At 42.1% G+C, this 11,459-nt stretch overlaps 1 protein-coding gene across 1 annotated transcript in view; it reads right to left on the bottom strand.

Moving 5' to 3' along the window:
* Positions 1-11,459, bottom strand: part of Igf1r (insulin like growth factor 1 receptor) — a gene marked incomplete in the record, with an annotated part of 221,289 nt that overhangs the window by 61,955 nt on the left and 147,875 nt on the right. Inside the window, 1 exon segment of the mRNA XM_033761077.1 lies at positions 1-60. Within this exon segment, the coding sequence (XP_033616968.1) occupies positions 1-60 (60 nt within the window).

Here is an 11,459-nt window from a genome sequence, read left to right as displayed (position 1 = left end):
CGGGGTGGCAGCACTCGTTGTTCTCGCTGCACGCGCGCTTCCCGCAGGCGCTCGGGCACACTGGGAAGGAAGGTCAGCGGTGAGATGGCGGGCTGCGGGGCAGGGCAGACCGGCTGGACGGCCTCGTGCCCCCACTCCTCCTTTGGTCTGGGAGGAGCCACGAGGTGCAGGTGAAGGAAGGAGAAAGCCCCCATACACGACGTGGTTTGCTGGGTCTTCCAAAGACACAGGGCGCTCTGCATTCCAAATACAGCGGCCCCTCGTTCCTGGGATCCCTGCCAAGACCTCTACAGGATGCCTGAGCCACACTATGCTTCCAACACACACTGCTATGATTAAGTTTAAATTACAAATTAGGCATAATAAGATAAATAATAACTAATGATAAAGTACAACAACTATAACAGTAGCCAGCAGTTAGTTATGTCTCCCCTCTCTCCAGTGCCGGAAATTGAACTCAGGGCCTCCTAGTGCTCTACCGCAGAGCTACGTCCCTAGCCTACCAGACTTCTCACAAGTCACCAAGACAGCGACAGATGGTCACCATCGGGAGAAGCTGTGTGTGTGCGTGTGTGTGTGTGTGTGTGTGTGTGTGCACACATGTCTGTGCCCAGGGGACAAGATATCAGAGACCATCTCCTCTAAACCTTTCTGTGCTGTTAGGCAAAAGCAGGGTCTAACCACACACCCACGATTCACAGCTGGAACAGAGGAGCTGGCATTTGTTTCCATAACAATGCTGTAATGACCACACTCTATGGGCTGTTTGCCTTATTCGTAAATAAAGTATAAATCAACAAAATATGAAATCTGGTTTGCATTATAGATGTCCTACTTTTTCCTTTCTTAAGTTGGAAAACAATACAGAATTATTCAAATATGTATATTTCGACTCTGTCATGCAATAATGAGTCAAGATTCTGTTTTTTTAGAAATAAAAATACAAGCTGTAAAAAGAATCAAGAGATCACAGATAAGAAAAGAAAATGTAAGGAGCATGCAAGTCCACCTTCCCACAAGTGGGCCCTTGGCTAACACCCTCGCACATCCTTTCGTTCACACACGCACAGGCACACAAACACAAATACTTGTGAAAAGGACTAAGGCATTAAGCACTTTTTAAATATAACAGACTGAATTCCGCAATCAGTAAGCAGTAACATCGCACTCCATGGTAGAGTTGAGCCCAAGTTACAGCTGTCTCCCATTATTAGACATTTCCCTACTCCCAACTTTTTATTATTCAATCTGCCCTGTGATCTTCACCAGTGGCCTTAATCTTTCATTAGGATCAATTTCCAAACTGACCTTGCTGAGTCAAACTGTCCTCTGGAAAGTCTGCACCAGTTTCCACATCTAAGAGCACAGAGCTCCTGTTTCACTGCAAATAGGTGAATTTATAAACAGACATCAAAACTTGGATGTTCAGATGAACAATATCACCTCTGAAGAAAACTGATGAATTCTCCTGATACTGTCAAGCTTAATAATACTGTAACTTTCTCCATTGAAATCTTTTGGGAGAAACATCAGATTGCTTCCTGTTATTTTTCTTCTTTTGCTCTGTGGTAATTTTTAGTTGACCTCCCTCGGTAATGTAGGTAGAAGAGCCACGTATCTACAGATCTGTCTGGTGATAAATATGCAACATTTTTTAAAAACTGGAACTTCCTGCAAAACTCCTTAAAACCTACAGGGAATACTTTTGTTTTCCTTCTCACTGGCTGGATTACAGAAGTAATGCAAGGAGCTGATGGTGCCATCTTGGACCATCAGGTACCACATTAAGGATGGTGCAGTAGACTCTGGAAATTTTTAGATATGGGAGAAATAAACTTTTATTCTATTTCAATAACTGTTGTGTGACATTGCAACTGAGCTAACCCCAAGTAAGGCATACCAGAGCTATGTGCAAGCGAAGAAAACCATTCCTGTTGGTTTATGTCATCCTAGTCACCAAAATTGGCTCTCAGTGACTTCTGGCTACTTGAAAAAACTAACCTATCCAACAAATAACAAGGACTTCCATCACCCATGATCACAGTGACACAGAAAATGTTGCAGGAACTCCTGAAATGTTGGGGACATATACTGACCACTAAGGTGACTGTATCAGAGAGTAACATGAATTTAATTTATAATCCTAGCAGAGTTGCAGCAAACACACTCATCATAAAATCTCTCAAAGACATCAAAAAATTAAGTAGATTAAATGAATATTTAATTTCAAATACATCCATTACTAAGATCACTTCAAGCCTCAAGATTCAAAGAAACTCTGAAATTGAATATACTGATTTCAGATTTCTAAATGGATAACTGCAAACTCTTAAGTCCATCTAATCTACTAACAGCTATTTATCTAGCATGTGCTGCACCCATGTGAGGACAGACGCAATGTGTGCATGGACCAGCCATAGTCCTCAGGGGAGGATGCAGCATCAGAGAAGTAAAGCAGAGTTAGAACTGGATGGTATTTCCTGGCTCCTGGCTACCAGGGAAGATCCACAGAACAGAGAACGCTAAAGACAGAATCACATGTAAATGCTTAGAAAAGCAAACAAGCTGCTGCAGCTGGAGGACTGGGTGCTTGTGGTGAAGAAGGCTGGGGACTAATCTGTGATGTTCTGAGGGAACGGGTTCCTGCAAGGGGCCAGCTCAGCGTGGTGATGAAGGTTTCACGCAGGGGTAAGATTTTCACGTGAGGAAGCTCACCTGGCACAATGAGCAGAGAAAAGAGAACAGGAGGAAGAGGGACCAGGTAAGAGGAGAAGGAGGCTCACAACCTATTTTATCATCCTCGCAAAGCTCATGCAACATAACAGATCCATGAGGTTCAATAAACTGACTGCAGAAAGGAAGCTCAAAGTCCTGCTCACCAGATGTGTACCAGCAGCACAGGCTGGTGCACACCCCACCTGCCTCACAGGGGGCTGCTATTCACCCATCCTGTCACCATGCTCTGTGGCTAGAGAGGGAAAACCTGTTAGGAATCTTACAGTCACCATGTGAGAGTAGCTGGGACAAGTATTAACTGCAGAACCCCCCTTTCCTCACAATATAAAGAAAATGCTATAAAAACGACTAGTAACAGACACCAAGATCAAATGGATCTTTAAGCACCTGTGAAAACTCAAGAGCATTTAGAAGAATAGAAATGTCCCCAGGACTTGCTCACAATGCTATATCCAAATGTAAATTTGTGTTTTCCCAGGATGAGGAAGGAAAATAAACAAATACTTGACCAAGTACCTATTAGATATATTTTGCATTTCCATGAAAACAGCTAGTCTGAACAGGAGTGCACTAAAACCTCCCAAAGGGAGAGTGAAAGGAAACCAGCTGCTTGGTCAAGTCAGATTTGCCACACACAACACGCAGGTTGCAGAAGTCAGGTTCATTGCAGGTGATGGGAGCAACTTCCAAATGCATCTCAGCAGCATTTAAAGTGGGCAGGATCCTCTTCTTTGTAGGTAGAACAATTCCTCTTCATGTTAGGTGATGCAAAGTGTGTACAAACACACATCTGTTTCCTGAAGGGGAACAGGCACAGGGTGCTATGGCAAGAAGAGGAGACTGGAAGGATGGGCAACCTGTTTGCTGGAGGACAAACTCCAGCAAAAGAGCCAAGCCAGTGCTCTCTTGGCTGAAGCTCCCTGCAAGAGGATTCCGGAAGGCGGGCAGAACACGAGGAAGTGTGGGATTAAGAGTCCTGGAGCCAGCCCCAGAAGCCTGCTGTAAATTTTGTCTCATCTCAATGTATATAAATATTATTAGTGTTCAGGACTATTAAGGGATTTCTTGAAAAGCCCGGGGCAGTGTGTCTCGCCAGCAGATGGATGGCTGTTCCACAGGAGTGCCAAAATTTACAATTTAGTGCAGTGACCAAATTTCCAATTACGTTGTTAGGAAGGAGAGGAAGGAACCTCTTCTCCAGCTTCCGAGAAGGAGCACACAGTATGATTAAAGGCATTTCAACTTTGGAAAATGAGAGGAAAATGGAAGTTGCTGTAGACTAACAAACATACAGAAGAGAAGGCAAATTGATTTTGCCCAAGAGATCTTTCTATTCCTTGGAATTCTTACAGCGACCAACAATAAAAACAAAAGCCTATCCAAATGGTTGGAAAAGCTAACAACGCACCCACACCAACCACTAAGAGGACCGGTTCAAGATCACAATCAGACAGAAACGCAGCTCTGTATTTAAGAGCTTGTTGTCTTCATTTTTGGGGGAGAGAGGAAAACAAGTCACATACATGAGCCTTTAGCCTCTCCCTCCCCAGAGTCCTTGTATTTATTAAATTATTTCTAGGTATTTTAAAAATTTGTTTCCACTCTCGCCAGTATTCTCTAACAATCTGAACTCAGATAAAGCATCTTAAAAAGCATATACAGCTAGAGGCAAAGATGGAAGACTCGGCCTCTTCATAAGGAACAAAAAAATAGAGGAGAGGCCACTTAACCAAACAATTTTGTACAATACAAACAATTTTATCCTGGATAATTTCTGAAGGATAGAACTAGTCTGTGGATGTTCAAATAAGGTAAAGCTTCGAAATCAAAACAGAGTACTTTAGGGACATTTTAGCTATTCTGCATTGCCCTAAGTGACAAACCACTGCTCTGTGTAAGAAAAGGATGCCTTTCCGAATTGGTATGGATCATTACACATAAAATCGACTGCTACTAACCCCAGGAAAGTGCAACAGTGAGCAGACACATGCATAAAGCTCCTCGGGCCATGCGGTCTGCCCAGCCCAGTGCCTCAGCAGCCGGTGAGTGCCAAACGCAGCCCCCTCCCTTTCATTCACGTGGAGTATCTCAGAGCAGAAAGGAAGCTTACAGCGCCCCCCCCATTTCATGCCAATCCAAAACACTTCTCCACAAAACCCAGGTGATCCTTCAAGCGGTGCAGAAGGAAACTGGCTACTTTGGAGAAAATGCTACTCTAGAGCCAGACAGCACTCTTCCTGAACCAGTTCCTTGGCCCGCCCAAAGGAAATGGGCCCCCCTGTAGTACACATGGCCCATTCTTCACTCAGGGGTCTAGTGAAAAGGGGAGCTGGAGCGTTTTTTGTCCAGCTCAGACTCAGTGTGGAGATCGTGACCACAGACTTCCTCCACATGCCATATCAGTCACAGGACATGCAACACACATGAACACCCCTGCCCCTTAACCTGCCTGCAAACCCATTCCAACAGCACGGAAGTCATGGAAGCAGTGGAGTGAAACACACTGAGACTAACAAATCAAACAGGATCCGCCATGCCCAAGGCAGCTGATCTGAGAACTACCAGCATGACACTTAATGGATGTCTTCTCAGCATCGAATCACCTGAAATTCCCAGGTCTCACTGTTTTTAAGTCCTTCCTACATGACTGCAGCTCATATCAGAGTCTGAATATAGGCCCACTTATTAATACAGAGTTAACTCACCGAGCATTTTCCATATCCTTTATATTAAACACCTTCTATATATTACTTAATTTAATCCCCCCAATAATCACACAGGATCGTCCTATCGACGATGAAGGGGAAGCACTGAGAAACTAACTCATCCAGGAGCACAGAGTTGTTAAACTGAGAATCTGGGCTTCCTAACAAGACGCTCCTGACTTTGATCACAACCTCTTGGCCTGCACCCTTCCCAGGGTGGCAGCAGGTTGCCTCTGCTGTCTGAAGGGAATGGGCTAGGGGAGCTCTTCTCATGCTACTCTTCCTTTTCAGTATGCATCCACCAAGAAGAAATAAAACACAAGTCCTAGCACCCTTTCCTCCCCCTTGAGGTGCACCACTTAGCCTGAAGGACAGAACCCACTGAGGAAGTACATCGAGCACCCTGGTGACATGAAGGAGGCCACTCAGTCTTTTTATTTATGGAGTAACAAGGACAAGGGGGAGCCTCAGGGACATCTTTCCAGCACAAATATGCAAGGCTGGGTCTTGTGAGCAACGGTCAGAAGGTACTTAGTGACCGCGGGCATATTCTCACATGGAAAATGACTGTGCTGTCAGGAAACCAGAATAACAAAAGTCAGGTACCCACAGTGCCAGTTCCAGCCAAACAAGTCCTATTAATGAGATCAGATAAGAAGAGTTCATTCTTTACATCAATTTACATAGTTCAGCAAGACTGAAAACTTTATCATGGAGGAGAAATAATAGTTTTATTTTATGCTGCTTCCCTTTGGAGAGCATATTCTGAAGGCTTACAGAAATAACCAAGTTCCAAATAGATTTTCTTCTAAGACAGAAGGTAAGGCACAAGATTTTACTGTTAAATACATCTGTGAACATTTCATGAATGAGCAAAAGAAACAATCACCTACTGCAACGGCCATCGGATCACCAAAGTCTCAGGAACCAACAAGTGATGCTGGGCAGAGCACTGAGAAAACAGGAAAACAAACACTGCAAAAAGGGCAACCAGGAAACCAGAAGGGGGAAAGTTATAAATAGCATCATTATCAAACAGATTTCAGGAGCTGGGTAGTAAGAGAAAGACAGAAAAGCTATCAATGCAAAGAAGATGCAAGGCAGGAAACTACAATGAACAACAAAGGCTGAGAAAGAGAAGGTGGCTCAGGAATCCCTCAAAATGAGCTGCTGGCTTTGGTTACTGTGGGTCACATAGATTTTTTCTTCCTTCACACACTTTTTAATAGCATCTTTATAATTTAATAGCATCTGTATAATTCACATATTTATAATTCACCTGTTTGAAGCATAAAATTGGCTTCGAGTATCTTTGGACATGGGTAAAATAACCGCCAAATCAATGTTAGAATATTTTCACTACCCCAAGGCAGAAGCCATCCTCCTTAGCTATTCTTCCCATTATCCCACCCTCTCCCCTGCCCTAAGCAGCCACTAGTATTACCCTGTCTCTACTGACTTACCTATCACAAACTTTTCACTTATGGAAACAGTACAATAGGTGGCCTTTTGTGATCAGTTTCTTCCACTTAAGTTTCAAGGTTCATCCTTGGTGTGGCCTCTAACAGTCCTTCATTTCTTCTAACTTTCACTCATAAATTCTGGCCTGTAAGATTCACACTATGGGGAAATGAGCTGTGTGAACCTTTCATTCATGTGCAGTGAGTGACAGAATTGCAGGTACGTGGATCTAAAGTTGGTGAGAGAGGCCTGTTTTCCTACACTAGACTCCTGATTTACTCTAAAGGAAGTTTGTATTCTTGATTTACATCCTTGATTTATTGTAAAGGAAGAAGGCCCTGATAAGTCTCATCAAAATGTCTAAAGTGCGCCATTCTTTGATATCAGGGTGTGAGGGGGAAATCACAGGTACCTAACTGGTGGGCTGACGGTCACCCGTGAAGTGATTTCTCCTCTCTGCATGGCATCTGCGTGCTACTGATGGGGAATTTAATACATAAATGTACAACCAAGTGTAACTGCTGCAGCAACGTCAGCAAATGAGGCTGAGGCTGCTCACAGAAGGGCTCCCGAGATGGCAGTGAAGGGAAAGAAAAGCAGTAACGCCCAATATTAAGGCAGGTGGTGGGGAGAGAGAATCTGAGCTTCTACTTTTTTTTTTAACTATCACTGTGTTTTCATAAAACAGATCATTCTTCTATTTAAAAAGAACTACTTTTGTATACTTCAAAATCATCCAAGAACTTCTGGAAAACACAGATGAGTTTTAATTGGAGGAAAGGGACACCCAAAGATAACAGCATCTGATCTGGGGTCCAGACCAGACAGGTCTCTCTCCTGTAAGTCACAAAAGGTCAGTGTGGACTGGGCTGTTCTTGAACGAGCACACAGTGTGTGTCTAGCTCATACACTGCACACCTCTCCCTCCACTTTTTTGTTTTTCAGTCTTTCCAAAAAAGTGAGTAAGAACTCTACAGAAGAGTGAGCAGAGGGCTGGAACACACAAGAGACGTTGACCCCTTCTGACTGCCTGTCACAGATGCTTACACGGACAGGGTAAAAAAAAAATACTCCTTTCTCACACTTAAAAATTACTCCAAGTTATTTTAAATTTGGAACTGTTTGTATATTCCTTATAAGTTTATAAAACTCACACTGTCCCTGATGACTAACTAAAGTGGAATTGAGAGAGTATTCTATATTTGTAACCTTGTCTGCTTGTTCGTGCATACAGCCCTATTTCCACTCTCTGTTACTGTACACAGAGTTATGTGAGGTATTGTGGGCTCCTAAATGTTGCTCGTTTCCTAACAAGGCAGGCCTGTGTTCCATAGGGACAAACTGGGGGCAGTTTGGACCAGAGGCTAAGCTGCTGGGAGAGGCCTCCAGTATTGTGGCTCTAGCTGTGTTACTTAGAACCAGTGTAGGACCCATTTCTGGGCCACTACACCCCTTCCTCGTGTGGACCCAAGTGTGAATGCTACTGCACATACGCTTAGAAATGCAAGGCTACAGAGTGGTGCTTACACACATCAAGTCTTCTTATTGATTTTGGTGAAACTGTTAATCCAAAAGGTACAATACTTTTGACAACCCATGTAAAAAGCCTCTTTTCACACACATGAACATTTATGCCAACATAATTTAAATGACTTCCTTGACCCACAGGGAGACTTCTATTTGCAGAACAGTGTACAAAGCTTTGAATGAAATTTTGTCAGTATCAGCAGAAGTGTTTATCATGATTAACGTACAAGGTACCGGTGGAAGTAGATTTTTACAGTATTGGTGGAAGAGAGGGTTTTTGTTTTTTACACACACACACACCTGTACACATACTTACATCACTTGTTTAAAGGTGTTAAATACATGAGTAAGAACAGCTAGTCAAAAGCTGCCTGCTTATGAAGACTCACAATTCAATGATCTCACAATTCTATAAAAACACTTCTGCAATCTCCTTTTGAAGATCGCTTCTAGCAACCACAATACATTCTTTGATAGAACATTGAAAGAAGTAAATCTGTATAAAAAGAAAGAAGGGGCTGGCTCATAGTTCCATTTCTCCTTCTTTTCTAATGTCAAAAGGGGAAATAGCTACCTCAATATCAATTCTACGGCTGCAACTGACATTGGGTTATTTTTTCTCAATATTTTTTTGGCCATGTGCATTGTTTTTTAATATCTCTGGGTTCATTTTCTTTCTGGAAACTTATGTTTTTCACCATAGATGGTTATACATTATTCAATAATGGGGATGTTCTGAGAAATGTGTCAGTTGTTAATTTCATCACTGTGCGAATGTCAATGACGTCATTAGCAATATAAGCGACTACTGTCATACACGTGGTCTTTTGGGTCTGTTCATGACTGAAATGTCCTTACATGGTATGTGAGTGTATTTACATTTGTATGAGCTCATAAAGAAGTACAGGTATTTCTCATTTAATGATCCACTTGTTTAACCACTGATTAGACTGTCTTTTTTTTCTTTGTATAATTCTGTATATCTTGTTGATAGAGCCCCAATGTCTTTTTTATACAGTAGACCTCATTCATACAGTACTGTAATTTTTGCTAGTTGAATAGTACAGTACTGTAGCGTTGTTATACACTACTGTACTACATGTAAGAGTTATACGAGGAATGTCTGTATATGCTTTTTTAAACAGCATTGCGCCTTAAAAATTTTAATCATGGATGGCTTGGGTTGAAAATGCCTTTGCATGTTAACTCAGACTCAGTCTTTAAGTAATTAAATCTACTTAAGGAACATAGATAGCAATACAGACCAGAAACCTTTAAGCTTGATCCTTTATTACCTTTTCAGTATCTCTGGTCACTTTGCTTTTGATCTTGTTACTCCCTGATGGCACACTGCTAGACGTGTAAATATTTACTATAGAATATCAGTTACACTAAAATACCACATTATTCTTTTTTATTATCAAATCTGTTTGCTGGCATCATTTCCCAAAGTGATAGTACTTTTATTGTTGTGTAGAAATTACCAAAGATCAACTGGTCTTTCAAAGTAAATTTTGTTATCCAGGATGGTAGAACAGGACGCCCCTGATAATCACATTCTGGTTAACAGAAACCTCATAGAACTGGTCTTTTAGATAAGTGGACCACAGAAACCCTAACCTGCAAAAAAAATACATGCACTTATATTTAGCTTCTCTGATGACTCAAAAATTCCTCAAGAAAGCATGCAAATGCAGAATATTCATCTCTGGAATGTCCTTGCAAAGACTACTATTAACACACATACACACACCCCTAGAAAAACACCATTCCCACATAATTTTCTTGGCTTTTATTTTCCTTAGTTTTTATTTTTGTGAGTGGTTAAGGTGGTGGGGTCAGTGCACTGAAATAAAACTTATCAATGTTGCCAGAATGGATTAAAGGTCCTAAAAATCTGATTGGCAATAGAAATCCAATCATCTTTGAAACTGTTGTTTCCTCAATTTTAACTAGGAAAAAATAATCTGACTCTCTACTTTGGAAAAGTTGACTGAAGGATTTCAAAGTCCAAGACTTCCTCCTTCTTTACCCTAATAGCTGGATTTCTTTCTGGGGTGTGTGTGGCGGGGGGGTTGCTATTTTTGTAAATGCTACGTAAGACTGGGTTCAACTGGGAAGCCGACGCAGGTATAGAGGGAGTAAGATGCCAGTTGAAAAAATAGCTTTCAGATGTAAACACCCAACAGAGATGGGCTCTCGGGTAACTTCTGCTTTTCCAATTAATTGGGAAGCATCTGCTGATAAATTCTTATTTGATTTCTGAACCATTAAAATACCTACTATCATTTCCTGAGTTTAGGTATCTATCTGGTTCCTTCCAGAATAGTGTCCAAACTATCAAGTGAATTATATGGCTACAGGTCCACAGAGTATCGTGTATGGTTCCAGGAGATCTGGCCCATATGCAAAATATGGGAAACAAAGCCTACTGTTAGCCCTGAAAAGGAAGATGGAGGGTTCAAAGGTTTTCCTCTCAGACACTGTGAGCATGAAGCCTGTCAGTCACTGTACAATGCCAGCAAATTACCTCAGCTCTGCGGGCCAGGTTGTAGGTTGTGTGCAGAGAGCCTGGCGTGGTGCTGGAAGATACATGTGGGTTTCAGCCCTCTTCCTGCAAGAGCTGCTGCCCTACCTCACACCTTTTTGCTGCCTCCCAAACATGCTTTGAGAAGCTCTGCAGCATGATTTGCAGAGTTCCCTAGAATTTCTTTTGAAAGAGGAAGGAACTTGACATTTAGGATAATTTCAGAAACAACACAACAAGCGGGACAGTTCTACAACTGGAAAGCATGAGTGAGGCCCCCAACCTGAAAGCTGCAATTAAGGATCATTCCCTCCTTGGTCTGAAGATCCAAGCAATTTGCACAAGAAGTTCATAAACAGAAAGGAGTCAAACTGCACATGGCCTCTGATGATTGTGCCCATGAATCCACATCTGGCATGCTAGGAACACGTGTAAAGTTTATTTGCTAAAGGAAGAGATCAGTAGACAGAGACTCCCACCCAAATCACTTTTTTTTTTTTTTT

Source organism: Fukomys damarensis, unplaced genomic scaffold (genome assembly GCF_012274545.1).
Source record: "Fukomys damarensis isolate Sample0158 unplaced genomic scaffold, DMR_v1.0_HiC HiC_scaffold_7, whole genome shotgun sequence".
NCBI classification, from domain to species: domain Eukaryota; kingdom Metazoa; phylum Chordata; class Mammalia; order Rodentia; family Bathyergidae; genus Fukomys; species Fukomys damarensis.
Note: the sequence above shows the minus strand (reverse complement) of the source record. Positions and strands in the feature narration are given on the sequence as shown.